General features: G+C 45.2%; 1 protein-coding gene across 2 annotated transcripts in view; it reads left to right on the plus strand.

Moving 5' to 3' along the window:
• LOC134346069 (V-set and immunoglobulin domain-containing protein 1-like) overlaps window positions 1-26914 on the plus strand; it is an 80956-nt gene that overhangs the window by 35273 nt on the left and 18769 nt on the right. For both annotated transcript variants that reach the window (XM_063047364.1, XM_063047365.1), the window contains 3 exons: window positions 14979-15254; window positions 22195-22329; window positions 25448-25587. In XM_063047364.1, coding sequence (XP_062903434.1) covers window positions 14979-15254; window positions 22195-22329; window positions 25448-25554 — 518 coding nt within the window. In that variant the 3' untranslated portion in view covers window positions 25555-25587. The remainder of the gene's footprint in view (window positions 1-14978; window positions 15255-22194; window positions 22330-25447; window positions 25588-26914) is intronic.

Raw genomic sequence — 26914 nt, forward strand, 5'->3', positions numbered from 1 at the left:
GTCAGAGAAATATATACAATATACACCTTGAAATGCTCTTTCTTCACAACCATCCACAAAAACAGAGGAGTGCCCACAAAGAATGAATAACAGTTAAATGTTAGAATCCTAAAGTCCCCCCCAGCTCCCCTCCCTCCGATGCGTAAGTGGCAGCGAGCAACAATTGCCCCCTCCCCCTACCGGCAAAAAAAAAGCATGGGGACCCGTCACCGAGCACACAAGCGTGAGCAAAGCAACAATAAAGACACAGACTTGCAGTTACCCCAAAGACTACATTGCTCACCTGGCTTTTAATCATAGTCATACTTTATTGATCCTGGGGGAAATTGGTTTTCGTTACAGTTGCACCATAAATAATAAATAGTAATAGGACCATAAATAGTTAAATAGTAATATGTAAATTATGCCAGTAAATTATGAAATAAATCCAGGACCAGCCCATTGGCTCAGGGTGTCTGACCCTCCAAGGGAGGAGTTGTAAAGTTTGATGGCCACAGGCAGGAATGACTTCCTATGACGCTCTGTGCTGCATCTCGGTGGAATGAGTCTCTGGCTGAATGTACTCCTGTGCCCAACCAGTACATTATGTAGTGGATGGGAGACACTGACCAAGATGGCATGCAACTTAGACAGCATCCTCTTTTCAGACACCACCGTGAGAGAGTTCAGTTCCATCCCCACAACATCACTGGCCTTACCAATGAGTTTGTTGATTCTGCTGGTGTCTGCTACCCTCAGCCTGCTGCCCCAGCACACAACAGCAAACATGATAGCACTGGCCACCACAGACTCGTAGAACATCCTCAGCATCGTCCGACAGATGATAAAGGACCTCAGTCTCCTCAGGAAATAGAGACGGCTCTGACCCTTCTTGTAGACAGCCTCAGTGTTCTTTGACCAGTCCAGTTTATTGTCAATTCGTATCCCCAGGTATTTGTATTCCTCCACCATGTCCACACTGACCCCCTGGATGGAAATGTGCAGGCTGGTAGTTAATTAGTTATTGTAGGTTGCCCTGTGATTAAATGGGGGTTGCTGGGCGGAACAGGGAACGGTTCAAAGGGCCAGAAGTGCCTAATCTGCACTGGACCTCAACAAACAAACAAAGGAATAAATAGACAAACGGATGTTAATGACAGACTTCAGAGAAGTTGCCAATAACAAGGAAGATTGACTATGGATACAGCACAATATAAATCTGTTGGAACACTGATCTGAGAAATCTCAATCCTGACTAGGGCAAGGTGATGCATTTATGAAATAAAATAGGCCAGCGGAAAGGCGGGGAGATGAAGGCGTGTGCTATAGCTGACCTCATGGCTCAGGCATGGGAGTGACAGCTGAGGTGTTATGTTTCAATTTCACAAAACTGTGAGTTGTCTGCATTTAGTGTATTGCATGCTGTTAAGGTCACCACATTACAGGAAGGATGCAAGGATGTAGTTATAAACTGAAAACTGAAAATGACTCATTTATTCCAATTCCCAGAACTCTGTCCCATATCTTTGCTGAAATGTGACTCCGAAGCCATGGGCTCTTCTGTAATCTTTTATGTGGCACTCACCTACTAGATAAGAAAATTCCCAACTGTACCTCCTGTATTTTTCTCTCTTCCCACACTTCAACCACTCCTCCTAGATGTCACCATATTTACACGGCTAACTACTTGACCGACCCAGTTATCTTTGTGTGGCTGGACTGGGGAACGGACTCAGGGGGTAAGTGCAGACCAGGACTGATACCAGCCTGCTGGAACTGTAAAGCGGTTCTCCTACCACTCCATCACTACGTCACCCGAGCCCAGACGAGGTGTGGGCTGTCCATTTGCCTCCACAGATGTTGCCCAGCCTGCTGAGTTCCTCCAGCAATTTGTTTGCAGCTCCACATTCTTGCATCTGTAGCTTTTTGTGTCATCTCTCAATATTGTGTTAAAAAAATTATCCAAAATTTACTCTATAAACTCAGCCTTAGTGTTACTTTAGATCAGTCCAATCGAAATCTAACTCATGATGTTTGCAGTACTTCCTGTATAAGATGATCTTGTTGCACTTCTACACATCTTCGGATACGATGTTGCTGCCATCAGTAAATGGTGGCTGAAAGGTGGTTGTAGTTGGGAGCTGAATGTCCAAGGTTACACATTATATTAGAGGAGGATGAAGGTCGGCAGAGGGGATGGCGTGGCTATGCTGGTAAAAAAATAGCATCAATCATTAAAAAGATGTGACATAGGATTGGAAGGTGTTGAATCCGTGTGTGTTGAGTTAAAGAAACTGCAAGAGTCAAAGAATTCTGATGGCATTATATACAGGCCTCCAAACAGTAACTAGGATGTGGACTACAGATTATAACGGGAAGTAGAAAAGGTTATTGCAAAAGGGCAATGTTATAATAGTTATGGGAGACTTCAACATGCTGGTAAATTGGGAAATTAGGTTGATAATGCAACTCAAGGGAGTGGATTTGTTGAATGCCTACGAGACGGCTTTTTAGAGCAGTTTGTCATTGAGCCTACTGGGGATAAACTATACTAGATTGGGTATTATGCAATGAACTAGAGGTGATTAGGAAGCTTAAGGTAAAGGACAATGACACCTGCAAGAAGTGCATCCAGCTGCAGCTCCTAACAAACCGCGTTAGGGAACTGGAGCAGGAGCTGGATGACCTGCGGATCATTCGGGAGAATGAGGAGATTATAGATAGTAGCTACAGGGAGGTAGTTACGCCAAAGGAGCAGAGGACAGGAAATTGGGTCACTGTCAGGCGAGGGAAGAGGAAAGGGCAGGCAGAACATGGTTCCCCTGTGGATATTCCCCTCAACAACAAGTATACCGCATTGGATACTGTTGGGGGGGATGACTTAACTGGGACAAGCTGCAGTAGCCGGATCTCTGGCACTGAATCTGGCTCTGTTGTGCAGAACGGAGGGGGGAAAAGAGGAGAGCGATAGTGATAGGGGACTCAATAGTTAAGTACAGAAAGGAGGTTCTGTGGTTGTGACAGAGACTCCCAATGGTTTGTTGCCTCCTGGGTGCCAGCGTCAGGAATGTCTCTGGATGTGATTGGGAAGTGAGAGGCCTTCAAAGGAGACATTTTGAGAGTGCAGAGTTTGTATGTTCCTGTCAGAATTAAAGGCAAAGTGAATAAGAATAAAGAACCTTGGTTCTGAAGGGATATTGGAACTCTGATAAAGAAGAAGAGAGAGATGTATGACATGTATAGGAAACAGGGAGCAAATAAGGTGCTTGAGGAGTATAAAAAGTTCAAAAAAATACTTAAGAAAGAAATCAGGAGGGCTAAAAGAAGACATGAGTTTGCTTTGGCAGTCAAGGTGAAGGATAATCCAAAGAGCTTCTACAGGAATATTAAGAGCAAAAGGATAGTAAGGGATAAAATTGGTCCTCTTGAAGATCAGAGTGATCAGCTATGTATGGAACCAAAAGAAATGGGGAGATCTTAAATGGTTTTTTTTGCGTCTGTATTTACTAAGGAAACTGGCATGGAGTCAATGGAAATAAGGCAAACAAGTAGTGAGGTCATGGAACCTATACAGATTGAGGAGGAGGAGGTGCTTGCTATCTTGAGGCAAATCAGAGTAGATGAATCCCCAGGACCTGACAGAGTGTTCCCTCGGACCTTGAAGGAGACTAGTGTTGAAATTTCAGGGGCCCTGGCAGATATATTTAAGATGTCGGTATCTACGGGTGAGGTGCCGGAGGATTGGAGGATACCTCATGTTACTCCATTGTTTAAAAAAGGCTCTAAAAGTAATCCAGGAAATTATAGGCCGGTAAATTTGACGTCGGTAGTAGGTAAGTTATTGGAGGGAGTACTAAAAGACAGAATCTACAAGTATTTGGATAGACAGAAACTTATTAGGGAGAGTCAACATGGCTTTGTGCGTGGTAGGTCATGTTTAACAAAGCTATTAGAGTTTTTCGAGGAGGTTACCAGGAAAGTGGATGAAGGGAAGGCAGTGGATGTTGTCTACATGGACTTCAGTAAGGCCTTTGACGAGGTCCCGCATGGGAGGTTAGTTAGGAAAATTCAGTCGCTAGGTATACATGGAGAGGTGGTAAATTGGATCAGACATTGGCTCAATGGAAGAAGCCAAAGAGTGGTAGTAGAGAATTGCTTCTCCGAGTGGAGCCCTGTGACTAGTGGTGTGCCACAGGGATCAGTGCTGGGTCCATTGTTATTTGTCATCTATATCAATGATCTGGATGATAATGTGATAAATTGGATCAGCAAATTTGCTGATGATACAAAGATTGCAGGTGTAGTGGACAGTGAGGAAGGTTTTCAAAGCTTGCAGAGGGATTTGGAGCAGTTGGAAAAATGGGCTGAAAAATGGCAGATGGAGTTTAATACAGACAAGTGTGAGGTATTGCACTTTGGAAGGACAAACCAAGGTAGAACATATAGGGTTAATGGTAAGGCACTGAGGAGTGCAGTGGAACAGAGGGATCTGGGAATACAGATACAAAATTCCCTAAAAGTGGCGTCACAGGTAGATAGGGTCGTAAAGAGAACTTTTGGTACATTGGCCTTTATAAATCAAAGTATTGAGTATAAGAGTTGGAATGTTATGGTGAGGTTGTATAAGGCATTGGTGAGGCTGAATTTGGAGTATTGTGTACAATTTTGGTCACCAAATTACAGGAAGGATATAAAGAAGGTTGAAAGAGTGCAGAGAAGGTTTACAAGGATGCTGCCGGGACTTGAGAAACTCAGTTACAGAGAAATGTTGAATAGGTTAGGACTTTATTCCCTGGAGCGTAGAAGAATGAGGGGAGATTTGATAGAGGTATATAAAATTATGATGGGTATAGAAAGAGTGAATGCAAGCAGGCTTTTTCCATGTGACTGTGAGAATAGGAATAGAATGAGGTAGAGGATAAATGTGTGGCTGAGGGATTGGAGCAGGGGGCAGGGATTCAGATTTCTGGATCATTGGGACCTCTTTTGGGGCAGGTGTGACCTGTACAAAAAGGACGGGTTGCACTTGAATCCCAGGGGGACAAATATCCTGGCAGGGAGGTTTGCTAAGGCTACTGGGGAGAGTTTAAACTAGAATTGTTGGGGATGGGAACCGAACTGAAAAGACTGGGGAAGAGGAGGTTGGCTCACAAATAGAGAAAGCTTGTAGACAGTGCGAGAGGGAGGATAGGCAGGTGATAGAGAAGGGACGCGCTCAGAGTGAAGGTTTGAGATGCGTCTATTTTAACGCAAGGAGTGTTGTGAACAAAGCGGATGAGCTTAGAGCGTGGATCGGTACTTGGAGATATGATGTGGTGGCCATTACAGAGACTTGGATGGCTCAGGGACAGGAATGGTTACTTCAAGTGCCGGGTTTTAGATGTTTCAGAGAGGACAGGGAGGGAGGCAAAAGAGGTGGGGGCGTGGTACTGTTGATCAGAGATAATGTCACGGCTGCAGAAAAGGTGGGCACCATGGTGGGACTGTCTATGGAGACTCTGTGGGTGGAGGTTCGAAACAGTAAGGTGTCAATAACTTTACAGGGTGTTTTTTATCGGCTGCCTAATAGTAACTGGGATATCGAGGAGCAGATCGGGAAACAGATCCTGGAAAGGTGTAATAATAACAGAGTTGTCGTGATGGGAGATTTTAATTTCCCAAATATTGATTGGCATCTCCCTAGAGCAAGGAGTTTAGATGGGGTGGAGTTTGTTAGGTGTGTTCAGGAAGGTTTCTTGACACAATATGTAGATAAGCCTACAAGAGGAGAGGCTGTACTTAATCTGGTATTGGGAAATGAACCTGGTCAGGTGTCAGAACTCTCAGTGGGAAAGTATTTTGGAGATAGTGATCATAATTCTATCTCCTTTACAATAGCATTGGAAAGAGATAGGAACAGACAAGTTAGAAATGCGTTTAATTGGAGTAAGGGGAATTATGAGGTTATCAGGCAGGAAATTGGAAGATTAAATTGGAGACAGATGTTCTCAGGGAAAAGTACGGAAGAAATGTGGCAAATGTTCAGGGGATATTTGTGTGGAGTTCTGCAAAGGTACATTCCAATGAGACAGGGAAGTTATGGTATGGTACAGGAACCCTATTTTTGTATCATTCTTCACAGTGGAAGACATCTGCAGTATACCGGACATTCGAGAGTATCAGGGAAGTGAAGTTTGTGCAGTGAAAATTACGACTGAGAAGGTTCTCAGGAAGCTTAATGGTTTGAGGGTGGATAAATCTCCTGGACCTGATGGAATGCATCCCCGGGTTCTGAAGGAAGTAGCTGGAGAGATTGCAGAGGCATTGAAAATGATCTTTCAAGAATTGATAGATCCTGCCATTGTACCGGATGACTGGAAAATTGCAAATGTTACTCTGCTATTTAAGAAGGGTGGAAGGCAGCAGAAAGGAAACTATATAACTGCTAACCTGACATCAGTGGTTGGGAAGTTGTTGGAATCGATTGTTGGGGATGAGATTACAGTGTACCTGGAGGCACATGACAAGATAGGCCAAAGCCAGCATAGCTTCCTGCAGAGAGATTTAGACAGTTTGGGGGAATGGACAAAGAAATGGCAAATGAAATACAAGCAACATACATCAAAGTTGCTGGTGAACGCAGCAGGCCAGGCAGCATCTATAGGAAGAGGCACAGTCGACGTTTCAGGCTGAGACCCTTCGTCAGGACTACAATGAAATACAATGTTGGAAAGTGTATGGTCATGCACTTTGGTGGAAGAAATAAACGGGCAGACTATTATTTAGATGGGGAGAGAATTCAAAATGCAGAGATGCAAAGGGACTTGGGAGTCCTTGTGCAGAACACCTAAAGGTTAACCTCCAGGTTGAGTCAGTGGTGAAGAAGGTGAATGCAATATTGGCATTCATTTCTAGAGGTATAGAATATAAGAGAAGGGATGTGATGTTGAGGCTCTATACGGCACTCGTGAGACCACACTTGGAGTATTGTGTGCAGTTTTGGGCTCCTATTTTTGAAAGGGTATACTGATATTGGAGAGGGTTCAGAGAAGATTCACGAGAATGATTCCAGGAATGAAAGGGTTACCGTATGAAGGATATCTGGCAGCTCTTGGGCTGTATTCCCTGGAGTTCAGGAGGATGAGGGGGGAATCTCACAGAAACATTCCGAATGGTAAATCTGCGGAATTTTTTGCCACGAGCGACTGTGGAGGCCAAGTCATTGAGTATATTTCAGGCAGAGATATAGGTTCTTGATTAGCCAGGGCATCAAAGGGTACGGTGAGAAGGCAGGGGAGTGGGGAGACTGGAAGAATTGGATCAGTCCATGATTGAATGATGGAGCAGACTCGATGGGCCAAATGGCCTACTTCTGCTTCTTTATCTTATGGTCTAATGAGTATCGCCCAGTAGCACCCATATCCACGGTGATGAAATGCTTTGAGAGGTTGGTCATGGCTAGAATGAACTTCTGCCTCAGCAAGGATCTGGACCCACTGCAATTTGCCTATCGCCACAACAGGTCTACAGCTGATGCAGTCTCAGTGGCTCTTCACGCAACCTTGGGTAACATGTTGTAAAGTTTCACTGCTAATGTTTGGGTTATAACTAGAGATAACGGGGCTTTGGAATGTGGGCTATCCCATGAGAGGGATGTTGTTCTTTCTTGTGGGTTGGGACCGGAGATTTCGCCGTCTTTTGCTGGGGAGAGACGAGGAGAGAGAATGCGAATGAAGAGAGTTGGTAGACTGCTGGATGTAGTGGATGTGGAGCGAGGGTCCGAGGGTCAGCGATGCTCGAAGGAGGTCGACAGGGAATCAATGGACCGAACCGTGAGCCCCAACATTGCACTGTTTCATGAGAATCGGCCCTTTTCCCTTTTTTGTTTCTTTACTAACCATACAGTCAAATTAAGAATTATAAAGCTCAGTCATTTTATCGCGTACTGTGTACTGTTTGTTATGTCAGGGTACTGATTTGTAACAGGGGACACATCACGCAGCATCCATCCAAACGAGATTTCCTACGTTTGGCTGGGCCGATGGCTGTCTTCCCCTAGATTAAGCCACTAGCCAAACCGAGAGTTACACTTAGATCACCTGGAGAATATAAACACCTACGTCAGGATGCTGTTCGTTGACTATATCTCAGTGTTTAACATCATCATCATTCCCACAATCCTGATTGATATGCTACAGAACCTGGGTCTCTGTACCTCCCTCTGCAACTGGATCCTCGACTTCCTAACTGGAAGACCACAAACTGTGTGGATTGGTGATAACATCTCCTCCTCGCTGACGATCATCACCAGTACACCTCAGGGGTGTGTGATTAGACCACTGCTCTGCTCTCTATATACCTATGACTCTGTGGCTAGGTTCAGCTCAAATGCCATCCATAAGTTTGCCAATGATACAACCATTGTTGGTAAAATCTCAGAAGGAGATGAGAGAAGCAAGATAAACCAGTTAGTGGAGTGGTGTCACAGCAACAACCTGGCACTCAATGTCAGTAACATGAAAGAGTTGATTGTGGACTTCGGGAAGGGTAAGATGAGGGAACACAAACCAATCCTCATGGAGGAATCAGAAGGGATGCAGTATCAGAAAGGATAGCAAATACAGTACTCAAGGTGTTGTATCTCAATGCACGTAGTGTAAGAAATAAGGTGGATGATCTTGTTGCAATATTACAGGTTGCCAGGTATGATGTTGTGCCCATCACTGAATCATGGCTGGAGGATGGTTGTAGTTGGGAGCTGAATGTCTGAGGTTACACATTGTATCAGAAGGATAGGAAGGTGGGCAGAGGTGGTGGTGTGGCTCTACTGGTAAAGAATGTAATCAAATCAGTAGAAAGATGTGACAAAGGATCGGAAGATAGAAACATAGAAAAACTACAGCACAATACAGGCCCTTTGGCCCACAACGCTGTGCCAAACACATACCTTGCTCTTCACATACTTGTAGAATGCCTTGGGGTTTTCCTTAATCCTGCTCACCAAGGCCTTCTCATGGCCCCTTCTGGCTCTCCTAATTTCATTCTTAAGCTCTTTCCTGCTGGCCTTATGATCTTCTACATCTCTATCATTATCTAGATTTTTGAACCTTTCGTAAGCTTTTCTTTTCTTCTTGACTAGATTTACTACAGCCTTTGTACACCACAGTTCCTGTACCCTACCATCATTGTCTCATTGGAACATACCTATGCAGAATGTCGCGCAAATATCCCCTGAACATTTGCCACATTTCTGCTGTACATTTCCCTGAGAGCATCTGTTCCCAATTTATGCTTCCAAGTTCCTGACTGGTAGCTTCGTATTTCCCTTTACTCCAATTAAACACTCTCCTAACTTGTCTGTTCCTATCCCTCTCCAATACTATGGTAAAGGAGATAGAATTGTGATCACTATTTCCAAAATGCTCTCCCACTGAGAGACCTGACATCTGACCAGGTTCATTTCCCAATACCAGATCAAGTACAGCCTCTCCTCTTGCAGGCTTATCTACATATTGTGTCAGGAAACCTTCCTGAACACACCTAACAAACTTCATCCTACCTAAACTTCTTGCTCTAGGGAGATGCCAATCAATATTTGGGAAGTTAAAATCTCCCACCACAACCACCCTGTTATTATTACATATTTCCAGAATCTGTCTCCCTATCTGCTCCTCAATGTCCCTGTTACTGTTGGGTGGTCTATAAAAACACCCAGTAGAGATATTGACCCCTTCCTGTTTCTAACTTCCACACACAGAGACTCCATAGACAATCCCTCAATGACTTCCTCCTTTTCTGCAGCTGTGACGCTATCTCTGATCAACAGTGCCATGCCCCCACCTCTTTTGCCTCCCTCCCTGTCTTTTCTGAAACATCTAAAGCCTGGCACTCGAAGTAACCATTCCTGCCCCATTTTGATGTTGGATCCTTGTGGGTTGAGTTAAGAAAGTGCAAGGGTAAAAGGACGCTGATGGCAGTTATATACAGTCCTCCCAACAGTGGCTTGGGGGCGGACCACAGGTTACAATGGGAAATAGGAAAGGCGAGTCAAATGGGCAATGTTATGGCAAACATGGGAGATTTTAACATGCAAGTTGATTGGGAAAATCAGGTTGGTAATGTATCTCAAGAGAGTGAGTTTGTTGAAAGCCTTAGAGATGGCTTTTTAGAGCAGTTTGTCGTTGAGCTTACTAGGAGATCAACTATACTGTATTGGGTGTTATGCAATGAACTGGTGACAATTGGGGAGCTTAAGGTAAAAGAACCCTTAGGAACCAGTGATCACAATATGATTGAGTTCTACTTGGACGTAGAAGTATTTCAGTGGAATGAGAGAGGAGTTACCCAAAATAAATTAAAAGGAGCTGCTGGCAGGGATGTCAGCAGGGCTGCAATGGCATGTGTTTCTGGGAAAAATGAGGAAGGTGCAGGACACATGTATCCCAAAAATGCAGAAATGCTGAAATGGTAAAATAGTAGATCCATGGCTGACAAGGGGAGTCAAAGCCATTGTAACAGGAAAGGGCATACAACAAATCAAAAATTAGTGAGAAGATCGAGGATTGGGAAGTTTTAAAAACCTACAGAGAGCAACTAAAAAAATCATTAGAAGGGAAAAGATGAAATATGAAAGCAAGCTAGCAAATAATATCAAAGTGGATAGTAAAAATATGTAAAAAAAATGAAAGAGAAATGAGAGTGGATATAGGACTGCTAGAAAACTAGGCATGAGAAATAATAGCGAGGGACAAAGATATGGCTGATAAACTAAATGAATATTTAGCATCAACCTTCACTGTGGAGGACAGTAGCATTATGCCTGATGTTTTAGTGTGTGAAGGAAGAGGAGTGGGTGCAGTTACTGTTACCAGAGGGAAGGTGCTCAGAAAGCTGAAAGACCGAAAGATACACAAGTCACCCAGATCAGATGAACTGAGTCCTAGGGATCGGAAAGATAGCGGTAGAGATTGTGGAGGAACTAATAATGACCTTTCAAAAATCATTGGACTCTGCCAAGGTGCCAGAGGACTGGAAATTGCAAATTTCACTCCACTCTTTAAGAAATGAGGACAGCAGCAGAAAGGAAACTATAGACCAGTAAGCCTGACCTTAGTGGTTGGGAAGATGTTGGAGTCAGTGGTTAAGAATGAAGTTAAGAAGTACTTGGAGACATAGGACAAGATAGGACAAATTCAGCATAGTTTCCCAAAGAGACAATCTTGCCAGACAAACCTGTTGGAATTCTTTGAAGAGATTGTAAGTAGGGTAGATAAAGGGAATGCAGTGGATGTTGTATATTTGGACTTTCAGAAGGCCTTCGACAATGTGCCACACATGGGGTTACTTACCAAGTTAAGAGCCTATGGCATTACAGGACAGTTACTGGCATGCTTAGAGCATTGGCTGATTGGTAGGAGGCAGTGAATGGGAATAAAAGGATCTTTTTCTGGCTGGCTGTCAGTGACTAATGGTGTTCCACAGGGGTCGGTGTTGGGACCACGTCTTTTTATGCTGTATATAAATGATTTAGATGATGGAATTAGTGGCTTTTTTGCCAAGATTGCAAATGATACGAAGATTGGTGGAGGGACAGGAAGTGTTGAAGAAACAGGTAGGATGCAGAAAGACTTAGACAGGTTAGGAGAACAGGCAAGAAAGTGGCAAATGAAATATAATGTTGGAAAATTCACGGTCATGCACTTTGGTAGTAGAAATAAATATGTAGACTGTTTTCTAAATGGGAAGAAAATCCAGGAATCTGAGATAGAAATATAGAAACATAGAAATCCTACAGCACAATACAGACACTTTGGCTCACAGAGTGAACTGAAAATGTCCCTACCTTAGAAATTACTAGGCTTACCTATAACCCTCTATTTTACTAAACTCCATGTACCTATCTAAAAGTCTCTTAAAAGACCCTATCGTATCCTCCTCCACCACTGTTGCTGGCAGCCCATTCCACGCACTCACCACTCTCTGCGTAAGAAACTTACCCCTGACATCTCCTCTGTACCTACTCCCCAGCACCTTAAACCTATACCCTCTCGTGGCAACCACTTCAGCCCTGGGAAAAAACCTCTGACTATCCACACGATCAATGCCTCTCATCATCTTGTACACCTCTATCAGGTCACCTCTCATCTTCCGTCGCTCAATGGAGAAAAGGCCGAGTTCACTCAATCTATTCTCATAAGGCATGCTCCCCAATCCAGGCAACATCCTTGTAAATCTCCTCTGCACCCTTTCTATGGTTTCCACATCCTTCATGTAGTGAGGTGACCAGAACTAAGCACAGTACTCCAAATGTGGTCTGACCAGGGTCCTATATAGCTGTAACATTACCTCTTGGCTCCTAAATTCAATTCCACAATTGATGAAGGCCAATACACTGTACACCTTCTTAACCACAGAGTCAACCTGCGCAGCTGCTTTGAGTGTCCTATGGACTCGAACCCCAAGATCCCTCTGATCCTCCACACTGCCAAGAGTCTTACCATTAATACTATATTCTGCCATCTTATTTGACCTACCAAAATTAACCACTTCACACTTATCTGGGTTGAACTCCATCTGCCACTTCTCAGCCCAGTTTTGCATCCTATCAATATCCTGCTGTAACCTCTGACAGCCCTCCACACTATCCACAACACCCCCAACCTTTGTGTCATCAGCAAACTTACTAACCCATCCCTCCACTTCCTCATCCAGGTCATTTATAAAAATCAGGAAGAGTAAGGGTCCCAGAACAGATCCCTGAGGCACTCCACTGATGACCGACCTCCATGCAGAATATGGCCCGTCTACAACCACTCTTTACCTTCTGTGGGCAAGCCAGTTCTTGATCCACAAAGCAAGTTCCCCTTGGATCCCATGCCTCCTTACTTTCTCAATCAGCCTTGCATGGGGTACCTTGTCAAATGCCTTGTTGAAATCCACATACATTACACCTACTGCTCTTTCTTCATCATCAATGTGTTTAGTCACATCCTTAAAAAATTCAATCAGGCTCGTAAGGCATGATCTACCCTAGACAAAGCCATGCTGACTACTCCTAATCATATTATACCTCTCTAAATGTTCATAAATCTCTCAGGATCTTCCCAGCAACTTACCAACCTCTGAGGTAAGATGTACTGGTCTATAATTTTCTGGGCTATCTCTACTCCCTTTCTTGAATAAAGGAACAACATCCGCAACCCTCCAATCCTCCGGAACCTCTCCCGTCCCCACTGATGATGCAAAGATCATCGCCAGAGGCTCTGCAAGCTCCTCCCTTGCCTCTCACAGTAGCCTGGGGTACATCTCGTCCGGTCTCAGCAACTGATCCAACTTGATGCTTTCCAAAAGCTCCAGATGCAGAGGGACTTGGGAGTCCTTGTGCAGAACACCATAAAGGTTAATTAGAGTATTGTGAACAGTTTTGGCCCCCTTATCTGAGAAGAGATGTGCTGGCATTGGAGAGTGTTCAGAGGAGGTTCACAAGGATAATTCCAGGAATGAAAGGGTTATCATACAAGGATCGTTTGATGGCTCTGAGTCTGTACTCGCTGGAATTCAGAAGGATGGGGTCAGGGGTGTGGGATCTCTTTGAAATGTTGAAAGGCCTCGACAGAGTGGATGTGGTAAGGATGTTTCCCACGGTGGGAGAGTCTGGGACAAGAGGGCACAGCCTCAGGATAGAGGGGCGTCCTTCCTAAACAGATGTGGAGAAACTTCTTTCGCCAGAGGGTGGTGAACATGTGGAATTTGTTGCCACATGCAGCTGTGGAGGCCAGGCTGTGGGTGTTTTTAAGGCAGAGATTGATAGGTTCTTGATTGGACATGCATCAAAGGTTACGGAGAGAAGGCCAGGATTGGGGTTGAGGAGGGGAAAAAAAAAAGGATTGGCCATGATTAAATGGCAGAGCCGACTTGATTGGCCAGAAGGCCTAATTCTGCTCCTATGTCCTATGGTCTTATTTACTTGTATTTTCAAAAGGCATTTACTGAGGTGCCACACATGAGCTGCTTAACGAGATAAAATCCTGTGGCGTTGCAGAAGGGATGCTGGCATGGATTGCAGAATGGCTAACAGGCATGAGGTAGCAAGTGGCCATAAAGAGGGAATAGGATATAGAAGCAAGGAGATAATGCTCAGCCTTTCTTCGCCACTAATCCGGCCACACTTGGAGTATTGTCAACTGTTTTGGGCCCCATATCTCAGAAAGGATGTGTTGTCATTGGAGAGAGTTCAGAGGAAGTTCACTGGGATTATTCCAGGAATGAAGGGGTTAATGTATGGCAGCTTTGGCCTTGAGTTCACTGAGATTTAGAAGAATGAGTGGGGAACTCATTGAAAACTACCAAATGTTGAAAGGTATAGATAGGGTGGTGGTGGAGGGGATGTTTCCTATGGCGGGGGTATCCAGAACTAGAGGGTACAGCCTCAAAACTGAGGGGTGACCTTTTCAAACAGAGGTAAGGAGGATTTTTTTTTTGGCCTGAGAGTAGTGAATTGGTGGAATGCTCTGCCACAGACTGTGGTGGAGGCCAAGTCAGTGCATATTTTTAAGGCTGAAATTGATATTTTCCTGATCAATCAAATGATATGATGAGATGGCAGGTGTGTGGGGTTGAGTGGGATCTAGGATCAGCCATGGTGGAATGGTAGAGCAGATTCAATGGGCTGAATGGCCAAACTCAGCTCTTACGTCTTATGGTCTTATGGCCTTGTGTGTGTCTGGTGGGGAAAGACCTGAAATTATGGGAGTCCAAGTCATCGAATTATTTAACTATAACCTGCTAAATTAAGATTCATGGATCACTTTAAGCTTAGCATTAGCTCATTAGAAGGGATGATTCTCCAAACTTACAGCTGATGATATCTGGCTACTGACCAAAAAAGTGTAAACTCAGCATCACACCGTTCATCACCTGATGAATGCTGTAGAGATCGTCATCATCTATATCTTGCATATTTAATCACATCCTGCCTCCTGATCATCTCTGGTTCATCCATTTTCTGTTTGAATCTGCAGTTGCTGTATCCACTCTGGAAGTTGAAATGATCCCTGAGGCTCCACAGATTGGCGATAATGTGACTTTACAATGCTCTGCTCAAAAGGGAAATCGCATCCAGTACAGTTGGTTCCGATGTGATCTGCCTCTGTCAAGTGAAGTGAACTATCATCTGTCAAAGGACAACAGGTCCTTGACAATCCAGAATGTGCAGAAATTCGACGTTGGTATCTACAAGTGCAAGGTGGAAAACCGTATCAGCTCTAATCATGTAGATTTTGTGATGCAGCTCTGTTGTAAGTATATCATCATAACTTAATGATATCTTTTGATCACATGAGTAAGGGTTATCACTGCAGATGTTACCACATCAGTGCCAATGTTATTCATCCACTTCAGCTAAAGTTATGCTTCTTAGATCTGCATTTCTTCTCTGTACACCTCCCTTGCTTCTACTATATCTCACAATGTACTTAACCAACAGGTAATTTATTTTGATTTTAGATATGAAGTTCTTATCTGAGTTCCAGCCTCAGCTGATTTTTGGTGAAAAACAGTTAGATTTCCATGGCCCTTTAGAACTAAAGGGTACAGCCTCAAAATTGACGGGCGGCCTTTTAGAACGGAAGTGAGGAGGAATTTTTTTTTAGCCAGAGAGTGGTGAATCCGTGGAATGCTCTGCCACAGACTGTGGTGGAAGCCAAGTCTGTTCAATGCGGAAGTTGATAGAGTCCTGATTGGTCGGGGCATCAAGGGATATGGTGAGAGGGAAGGTGAATGGGTTTGAATGGAATCCGGGATCAGCCCTGATGAAGTGGTGGAGTGGACTCGATGGGCTGAATGGCCTAATTCTGCTCCTTTGTCTTATGTGTCCCGGAAGACGAGTGTGCTTTCAGTGTGCCGGATTTTTGTGGCTCTGGAAGCTGGTGTACTCGAGGCCAGCGCCATCATCTGATGCATTGTGGGAGACAGAAGATTGTAAGCAGCGAGCTGGTTGCTATCTCTGTGCCCAGAGACCCAAGTTCTTTGGGCACAGAGCTCGGAAAAAGCGAGGTAACAGACTTTTAACACCATAAATCAGCCAGTTGTTTTATTATGTCTCTCCTCTCGCTGTGAAATGAGGACATCTCTTTTTCCTTTATTAGGGGGAGAGGGAGCCTGTGGTATGTCGAATACCGGGTGAACGAGTAGTCTTTGGGGTACTGCAAGTCTGCGTCTTTATTGATGCTTTGCTGCACACTTGAGTGTTCGGTGGTGGGCGCCAATGCTTTTTAGCTGGTGGAGAGAGGGGGGGTTGTTGCTTTGCTGCTGCTTACACGTGGGGGGGAGCTGGGGGCGGGCTTTGGGGTTCTAACATTTAAATGTCATTCATTTTTTGGGGCACTCCTCTGCTTTCGTGGATGTTTGCGACTGAAAAGAATTTCAAGGTGTATATTGTATACATTTCTCTGACATTAAATGCACCCGTTGAAGTCTGCTCCACCATTTCATTATGGCTGATCCATTTTGCCTCTCAGTCCCAATCTCCTGCCTATCCTCATACCCTTTGTGCCTTGACTAATCAAGAAACTATTAGTCTCTGCCTTAAATACACATTAAGACTTGGCCTCCACAGTTGCCTGTGGCAACAAATTCAACAGATTCACCACTCTAAGGCTGAAGAAATTCCACCTAATTTCCATTCCAAAAGGAAGTCTCTATGTTTTGAGGCTCTGTCCTCTGGTCCTAGACTCTCCCACCATAGGAAACATCCTGTTGAAGGGTCTCGGCCTGAAAGGTCGACCGTACTCTTTTCCATAGATGTTTCCTGGCCTGCTGAGTTCCTCCAGCATTCTGTGTGTGTTGATAAGAAACATCCTCTCCACTTCGACTGTATCGAGGCCTTTCAACATTCGCTAAGTTTCAATTAGATCACCCTTCATTCTTCTGAATTCCAGTGAATGCAGAGCCATAAAACACTCTTTATATGACAAACCCCCAATCCTGGATTCATTTTTGCAATCATGGAATTATTTTCATGAACCTCTTTTGAACTCCTTCCAGTGTCAGCACATCCTTTCTATGATAAGGGGCCCAAAACTACTCACAATACTTCGTGAGGCCCCACCAGTGTTTTATAAAGCCTCAATATTACTTCTTTGCTTTTATATTCTAGTCCTCTAGAAATGAATGCTAACGTCACATTTCTTACCACCAACTCAACCCGCAAATTAATCTTTAGGGAATCGTGCACAAGGACTCCCAAGTCCCTTTGCATCTCCAATTGCCTCACATTTAGAAAATAGTCCATCTGTTTATTTCTTCTACTAAAGAGCACGACCATACACTTACTGACCCTGTGTTCTATCTGCCACTTCTTAACCATATAACGTAAAGAGACCACTGTGGAAAACCACAGTCACCACAGCCATCCAGAAAAGGTTCCTTTCATTCCCACTCTTTGCCTCTTACGGATCAGCCGCTGCCTTACCCTAGCCGGCATCTTTCCTGTAACACCATGGGCTCTTAACCTGCTAAGCAGCCTCATGTGTGGCACCTTGTAAAGGGCCTTCTGAAAATGAAAGTACACACCATCCACTGATTCTCCTTTGTCTATTCTGCTTGTTAAAAAAAGCATAGCAGCATAGAAAACCTACAGCACAATACAGGCCCTTCGGCCCACAAAGCTGTGCTGAACATGTCCTTACCTGAGAGATTACCCCGGGTTACCCAGAGCCCTCTATTTTTGTGAGCTCCATATCCTGTCTAGGAGGCTCTTAAAAGACCCTATCGTATCCGCCTCCACCACCGTTGCCGACAACCCATTCCACACACTCACCACTCTGTGTAAAAAACATACCCCTGACATCTCCTCTGTATCTACTCCCCAGCACCTTAAAACTGTACCCTCTCATGCTAGCCATTCCAGCCCTGGGAAAAGCCTCTGACTAACTACACAATCATCATCTTATACACTTCTATCAGGTCACCTCTCATCCTCTGTCGCTCCAAGGAAAAAAGGTTCACTCAACCTATTCTCATAAGGTATGCCCCCCAACCAGGCAACATCCTTATAAAAAGCAACACACATCAAAGTTGCTGGTGAACGCAGCAGGCCAGGCAGCATCTCTAGGAAGAGGTACAGTCGACGTTTCAGGCCAAGGCCCTTCGTCAGGACTAACTGAAGGAAGAGCTAGTAAGAGATATGAAAGTGGGAGGGGGAGGGAGAGATCGAAAATGATAGGAGAAGACAGGAAGGGGAGGGATGGAGCCAAAAGCTGGACAGGTGATTGGCAAAGGGGATATGAGAGGATCATGGGACAGGAGGCCTGGGGAGAAAGACAAGGGGCGGGGGAACCTAGAGGATGGGCAAGGGGTAAAGTCAGAGGGACAGAGGGAGAAAAAGGAGAGTGAGAGAAAGAATGTGTGTGTAAAAATAAATAACGGATGGGGTACGAGGGGGAGGTGGAGCATTAGCGGAAGTTAATGGGGCATTAGCGGAAGTAGCATCCTTATAACTCTCCTCTGCACCCTTTCTATGGTTTCCACATCCTTCCTATACTGAGGCGACCAGAACTGAGCACAGTACTCCAAGTGGGGTCTGACCAGGGTCCTATATAGCTGCAACATTACCTCTGGGCTATTAAACTCAATCCCACGATTGATGAAGGCCAATACACCGTATGCCTTCTTAACCACAGATAAACCTGCACAGCAGCTTTGTGTGTCCTATGGACTCGGACTCCAAGATCCCTCTGATCGTCCACACTGTCAAGAATCTTACCATTAATGCTATATTCTGCCATCATGTTTGACCTACCAAAATCAACCACCTCACACTTATCTGGGTTGAACTCCATCTGCCACTTCTCAGCCCAGTTTTGCATCCTATCAATGTCCTGCTGTAACCTCTGGCAGCCCTCCACGTTATCCAGAACACCTCCAACCTTTGTGTGATCAGCAAATTTACTCACCTATCCCTCCACTTCCTCATCCAGGTCATTTATAAAAATCACGAACAGTAGGGGTCCCAGAACAGATCCCTGAGGCACACCACTGGTCACCAGCCTCCACGCAGAATATGACCCGTCTACAACCACTCTTTGCCTTCTGTGGGCAAGCCGGTTCTGGATCCACAAAGCAATTTCCCCTTGGATCCCATGCCTCCTTACTTTCTCAATAAGCCTTGCATGGGGTACCTTGTCAAATGCCTTGCTGAAATCCATATACACTACATCTACTGTTCTACCATCATCAATGTATTTAGTCACACCTCAGAAAATTCAGTCAGGCTCGTATGGCATGACCTGCCCTTGACAAAGCCATGCTGACTATTCCTAATCATATTATACCTCTCCAAATGTTCATAAATTCTGCCTCTCAAGATCTTCTCCATCAAGTTACCAACCACTGAAGTAAGACTCACTGGTCTATAATTTCCTGGGCTATTTCTACTCCCTTTCTTGAATAATGGAACAACATTGGAACCCCCCAATCCTCCGGAACCTCCTCCATCCCCATTGATGATGCAAAGATCATTGCCAGAGGCTCAGCAATCTCCTCCCTCGCCTCCCACAGCAGCCTGGGGTGCATATCATCCGGTCCCGGCGACTTATCCAACTTGAGGTTTTCCAAAAGCTCCCCCACATCCTCTTTCTTAATATCTAAATGCTGAAGCTTTTCAGTCCACTATAATTCATCCCTACAATTGCCAAGATCCCTTTCCGTAGGAATATTGAAGCAAAGTATCCATTAAGTACCTCTGCTATTTCCTCTGGTTCCATACAGACTTTCCCACTGTCACACTTGATGGGTCCTATTTTCTCACCTCTTATCCTCTTGCTCTTCACATACTTGTAAATTGCTTTGGGGTTTTCCTTAATCCTGTCCACCAAGGTCTTCTCATGGCCCCTTCTGGCTCGCCTAATTTCTTTCTTGAGCTCCTTCCTGCTAGTGTTATAATCTTCTAGCTCTCTATCATTACCTAGCTTTTTGAACCTTTTGTAAGCTCTTCTTTTCTTCTTGACTAGATTTACAACAGCCTTTGTACACCACGGTTCCTGTACCCTACCATCCTTTCTCTGTCTCATTGGAACATACCTATGTAGAACCCCACGCAAATATCCCGGAACATTTGCCACATTTCTGCCATACATTTCCCTGAGGACATCTGTTCCCAATTTATGCTTCCAAGTTCCTGCCTGATAGCTTCATATTTCCCCTCACTCCAATTAAATGTTTTCCTAACTTGTCTGCTCCTATCACTCTCCAATGCTATGGTAAAGGAGGTAGAATTGTGATCACTATCTGCAAAATACTCTCCCCCTGAGAGACCTGACACCTGACCAGGTTCATTTCCCAATACCAGATCAAGTACAACCTCTCCTCTTGTAGGCTAATCTACATATTGTGTCAAGGAACCTTCCTGAACACACCTAACAAACTACACCCCATCTAAACCCCCCACTCTAGGGACATGCCAATGGATATTTGGGAAATTAACATCTCCCACCACGACAACCTCGTTATTATTACACCTTTCCATAATCTGTCTCCCTATCTGCTCCTTGACATCCCTGTTACTATTGGGTGGTCTGTAAAAAAACCCAGTAGAGTTTTTTACTCATTCCTGTTCCTAACTTTAACCCACAGAGTCTCCATGTCTTCCTGCTTTTCTATGGCTGTGACACTATCTCTGATCAACAGTGCCACACCCCCACCACTTTCGCCTCCCTCCCTGTCCTTTCTGAAACATCTAAAGCCTGGCACTCAAAGTAACCATTCCTGCCCCTGAGCCATCCAAGTCTCTGTAATGGCCACAACATCATAGCTCCAAGTGCTGATCCATGCCCTAAGCTCATCCGCTTTCTTCATAATATCCTTGCATTAAAATAGACACATCTCAAACCATCGGTCTGAGCGTGTCGCTTCTTTCTCACCTGCCTATCCTCCCTCTCGCACCGTCTCCAAGCTTTCTTTATTTGTGAGCCAACAGCCTCTTCCTCCGTCTCTTCAGTTTGATTCCCACCCCCCAGCAATCCTAGTTTAAACCATCCCCAATAGCCTTAGCAAATCTCCCCGCCAGGATATTGGTCCCCCTGGGGTTCAAGTGCAACCTGTCCTTTTTGTACAGGTCACACCTGCCCCAGAAGAGGTTCCAATGATCCAGAAATCTGAATCCCTGCCCCCTGCTCCAATCCCTCAGCCACACATTTATCCTCCACCTCACTGTATTCCTATACTCACTGTCACGTGGCACAGGCCGTAATCCTGTTGTTTCTTAAAGATTTCCAACAGATCTGTCAGGTAAGATTTTCCCTTGAGGAAACCATGCTGACTACGGCCTGTCTGACCATTTGCCTCCAAGTATCCTGAGACCTCATCCTTAATAATCGATTCCAAAATCTTACCAACCACTGAGGTCAGACTAATTGGCATATAACTTCCTTTTCTCTTCCTCTTTCTGCTCTTGAAAAGTGGAGTGACACTTGCAAATTTCCAGTCTTTCAAAACCATTCCAGAACCTAGTGATTCCTGAAAGATCATTACTAATACCTCCACAATCTCTTCAGCCACCTCTTTCCTGGCTGTACATTTTCTGGTCCAAATGACTTATCTATCTCAGTCCTTTCAGTTTCCCAGTAACCTTTCCCTAGTATAGGCAACTTCACACACTCTGACCCCGGCACTCACAAACTTCTAGCATTTTGCTAATGCCTCCCGCGGTGAAGACTGATGAAAAATACTTATTCACTTCATTTGCCATTTATAAATAAATATAAAAGAAACGTTTGATAGCTCTGAGTCTGTACTCACTGGAATCCAGAAAGATGAGGGGGGCTCTCATTGAAAACTTACGAATGTTGAAAGGCCTAGACCAAGTAGATGTAGAAAGGATATTTCCCATGATGGGAGAGTCTAGGACAAGAGGACACAGCCTCAGGATAGAGGGATGCCCTTTCAAAACAGAAATGCGAAGCAATTTCTTTAGCGAAAGGGTGATGAATTTGTGGAAGTTGTTGCCACATGCACCTGTGGAGGCCAGGTCGTTGGGTGAGATTGATAAGTTCTTGATTGGACGTGGCATCAAAGGTTATGGGGAGAAGGCCGGGAACTGGGGTTAAAGAGGAGAAAAGAAAAGGATCAGCCATGATTGAATGGTGGAGCAGACTCGATGGGTCAGATGACCTAATTCTGCTCCTATGTGTTAAGGTCTTATGGTCTAAATATTTACTGAATTCTTACATTTAATTTCAGTACCATTGCGTGAAAACCCAGACATCTATGGGCGCCTTGGATATGGTGGTTATCTGGGATATATTGGGTACATAATCCTCATTATGTTGTGCTGCCAGAGGAAGAAACAAGCAAAGAAGTTGTCAACAGAGAGTGGTAAGAACACAGCAGAAGATGTGGACTAAGTGCATTTGTACTGCATGGAGAAAAGCCCCTGTGATCCTGCTTGTCCATGCTGAACAAGTTGACCACCTGAGCTGGCCCCATTTACCTGAATTTGGCTCATATCCCTCTAAATTTTTCCTCTTCATATACATGTCCAAATGTCCTTTAAACTCTGCATTTGTGCCTCTCTTGACCACTTCATCAAGCAGCTGGTGCACCTCAGGGGTGTGTGCTTAGCAGCTGCTCTACTCTCTGTATACACATGACTGTGTGGCTAGGCATAGCTCAAATACCATTTATAAATTTGCTGTCGATACAACCATTGTTGGTAGAATCTCAGATGGTGACAAGAGGGCGTACAGGAATGAGATATCCCAACTCGTATAGTGGTGTCGTAGCAACAACCTGGCACTCAACATCAGTAAGATGAAAGAGCTGATTGAGGACTTCAGGAAGGGTAAGACGAAGGAACACATACCAATCCTGATAGAGGGATCAGAAGTGGAGAGAGTGAGCAGTTTCAAGTTCCTTGGTGTCAAGATCTCTGAGGATCTAAACTGGTCCCAACATATCGATGCAGTTATAAAGAAGGCAAGACGAGTGACTATACTTCATTTGGAGTTTGAAGAGTTTTAGTATGTCAACAAATACACTCAAAAACTTCTATAGTTGTACCGTGGAGAGCATTCTGACAGGCTGCATCACTGTCTGGTATGGAGGGGCTACTGCACAGGACCGAAAGAAGCTGCAGAGGGTTGTAAATCTAGTCAGCTCCATCTTGGGTACTAGCCTACAAAGTATCCAGGACATCTTCAGGGAGCAGGGTCTGAGAAAGGCAGCGTCCATTATTAAGGACCTCCAGCACCCAGGACATGCCCTTTTCTCACTGTTACCATCAGGGAGGAGGTACAGAAGCCTGAAGGCACACACTCAGTGATTCAGGAACAGCTTCTTCCCCTCTGCCATCTGATTCCTAAATGGACATTGAACCCATGAATACTACCTCTCTTTTTTAATATATATTATTTCTGCTTTTTGCAGGACATTTAATCTATTCAATCTATGTATACTGCAATTTATTTATTTATTTATTTATTTCTTCCATATTGTGTATTGCATTGACCTGCTGCTGCTAAGTTAACAAATTTCACAACACATGCCGGTGATAATAAACCTGATTCTCATTCTGATTCTGGTTTTAGATACCCACCGCCCTCTGTATGAAAAACTTGCTACTCAGATCCCCATCAATCTTTCCACCCTTATCTTAAATCTAAATCCCTAAAGTTTTAGACTCTCCCTGCCCTGGGAATAAGTCTGTGACAATTCAGCTAATCTTTGCCACTCATAATTTTATAAATATCTGTAAGGTCACCCTTCAGACTCCTATGCTCCAGGCAAATAGACCCTCGCCTATCTGGTCTCTCCTTATAATTCAAGATCTCTGTTTTGGTAACGTCTTTATGAATTTTCTTCATCCTTTCCAGTTTAGTAGCATACTTGCTATAGCTAGGCACAGAGCTGGGTCCCGCAAGGGTCCAGGTACCACATGATGACCGGTGGTGTGTACTGGTCACACAGAGCTGGGTCCCGTGAGGGTCCAGGTACCACGTGATGACCGGTGGTGTGTACTGGTCACACAGAGCTGGGTCCCGTGAGGGTCCAGGTACCATGTGATGACCGGTGTGAGGGTCCAGGTACCACGTGATGACCGGTGGTGTGTACCGGTCACACAGAGCTGGGTCCCGTGAGGGTCCAGGTACCACGTGATGACCGGTGGTGTGTACCGGTCACACAGAGCTGGGTCCCGTGAGGGTCCAGGTACCACGTGATGACCGGTGGTGTGTACCGGTCACACAGAGCTGGGTCCCGTGAGGGTCCAGGTACCACGTGATGACCGGTGGTGTGTACCGGTCACACAGAGCTGGGTCCCGTGAGGGTCCAGGTACCATGTGATGACCGGTGTGAGGGTCCAGGTACCACGTGATGACCGGTGGTGTGTACTGGTCACACAGAGCTGGGTCCCGTGAGGGTCCAGGTACCATGTGATGACCGGTGTGAGGGTCCAGGTACCACGTGATGACCGGTGGTGTGTACTGGTCACACAGAGCTGGGTCCCGTGAGGGTCCAGGTACCACGTGATGACCGGTGGTGTGTACTGGTCACACAGAGCTGGGTCCCGTGAGGGTCCAGGTACCACGTGATGACCGGTGGTGTGTACTGGTCACACAGAGCTGGGTCCCGTGAGGGTCCAGGTACCATGTGATGACCGGTGTGAGGGTCCAGGTACCACGTGATGACCGGTGGTGTGTACTGGTCACACAGAGCTGGGTCCCGTGAGGGTCCAGGTACCATGTGATGACCGGTGTGAGGGTCCAGGTACCACGTGATGACCGGTGGTGTGTACTGGTCACACAGAGCTGGGTCCCGTGAGGGTCCAGGTACCAAGTGATGACCGGTGGTGTGTACTGGTCACACAGAGCTGGGTCCCGTGAGGGTCCAGGTACCACGTGATGACCGGTGGTGTGTACTGGTCACACAGAGCTGGGTCCCGTGAGGGTCCAGGTACCATGTGATGACCGGTGTGAGGGTCCAGGTACCACGTGATGACCGGTGGTGTGTACTGGTCACACAGAGCTGGGTCCCGTGAGGGTCCAGGTACCACGTGATGACCGGTGGTGTGTACCGGTCACACAGAGCTGGGTCCCGTGAGGGTCCAGGTACCACGTGATGACCGGTGGTGTGTACCGGTCACACAGAGCTGGGTCCCGTGAGGGTCCAGGTACCACGTGATGACCGGTGGTGTGTACTGGTCACACAGAGCTGGGGTCCGTGAGGGTCCAGGTACCATGTGATGACCGGTGTGAGGGTCCAGGTACCACGTGATGACCGGTGGTGTGTACCGGTCACACAGAGCTGGGTTCCGTGAGGGTCCAGGTACCACGTGATGACCGGTGGTGTGTACCGGTCACACAGAGCTGGGGTCCGTGAGGGTCCAGGTACCACGTGATGACCGGTGGTGCGTACTGGTCACACAGTCTACATGATTGTGGTTCACATTCTCCAGTTCAATTCATCATCTTACACTTATCTTTTGATTTTGTTTCAGAAACAATTTATGAAAACAGCTATTTCAGCAAACAGATGGCTCTCTCCAGCATGCACGACACCAAGATTTTGAGCAACAAACCAAAGAGCAAGCAAAGCATACTATAAAGCAACCACGTTTTCTCAGATCATGCTATTAAGGTACGGTTTGGACCGCTACTTGGCTTAATTTGCGGTACAGAGATGAACATATGCCAATCATTACTGAAAACTCGAGGTTTGATTCTTTCAGCTCACATTACTTGATGCATAATGCCTGTCAACATATGGCCTTACTCCAATCAAAGGAACTTTAGATATTGTGAATTTGACAGAAAAGCAGAAAATTCTACAAAACTGTAGACACCATGGTTTATGCTATTGCAAATTACATTCCCTTAATTAGAATTTATTCAACTAATAAAACTGCAAAAATAAGTTAGTGACCAACAAGATTCTATGATTGTGGTGTTTGTTAAGACTTTAAAGATCGGAGTGGAATTCGGTCATTCGGCCCAAACTCCTGCCTACTCCCTGTGACACTTGACAGCCTTACTGATCAACCTCCGCTGTAATGACTTGGCCTCCACAGCTGCCTGTGACAATGAATTCCACAGATTCACCACACTCTGGCTAAAGAAATTAGAACATAGAAATCTACAGCACATTATATGTCCTTCGGCCCACAATGTTGTGCCAACCATGTAACCTACTCTAGAAACTGCCTAGAATTTCCCTAGCGCAAAGCCCTCTATCTTTCTAAGCTCCATGTACCTATCTAAGAGCCTCTTAAAAGACGCTATTGGATCCACCTCAACCATGCACCCAACACTTACTGTGTGAAAAGCTTACCTCTGATATTCCCCCTTGTACCTACTTCCAAGCACCTTAAAACTATGTCCCTTGTGCTGGCCATTTCAGTTCTGGGAAAAAGCCTCTGGCTATCCACATGATCAATGCCTCATCATCTTATACACCTCAGTCAGGTCACTTCTCATCCTCCATCGCTCCGAAGAGACAAGGCCAAGTTTACTCAATGTATTCTCATAAGCCATGCTCTCCAATCCAGGCAAAATCCTTGTAAGTTCCCTCTGAACTCTCTCTTCCACATCCTTCCTGTAGTGAGGGGACCAGAACTGAACACAGTACTCTGTGGGGCTAACTGAGATGTCAAATAGCTGTAACATTACCTCATGGCTCTTGAACTCAATCACATGGTTGATGAATGCCAACACACCATACGCCTTCTTAACAACACTGTCAACCTGTGCAGCAGCTTTGAGTGTCTTATGGACATGAACCCCAAGATTTCTCTGATCTTCCACACTGCCAAGAGTCTTACCATTAATATTATATTCCGTTTTCAAATTTGACCTACCAAAATGAACCACTTCATATTTGTCTGGGTTGAATTCCGTCTGCCACTTCTCAGCCCATTTCTGCATCCTATCAATGTCCTGCTATAACCTTTGACAACCCTCCAGACTAT

This window comes from Mobula hypostoma, chromosome 5 (assembly GCF_963921235.1).
Source record: "Mobula hypostoma chromosome 5, sMobHyp1.1, whole genome shotgun sequence".
Taxonomy (NCBI): domain Eukaryota; kingdom Metazoa; phylum Chordata; class Chondrichthyes; order Myliobatiformes; family Myliobatidae; genus Mobula; species Mobula hypostoma.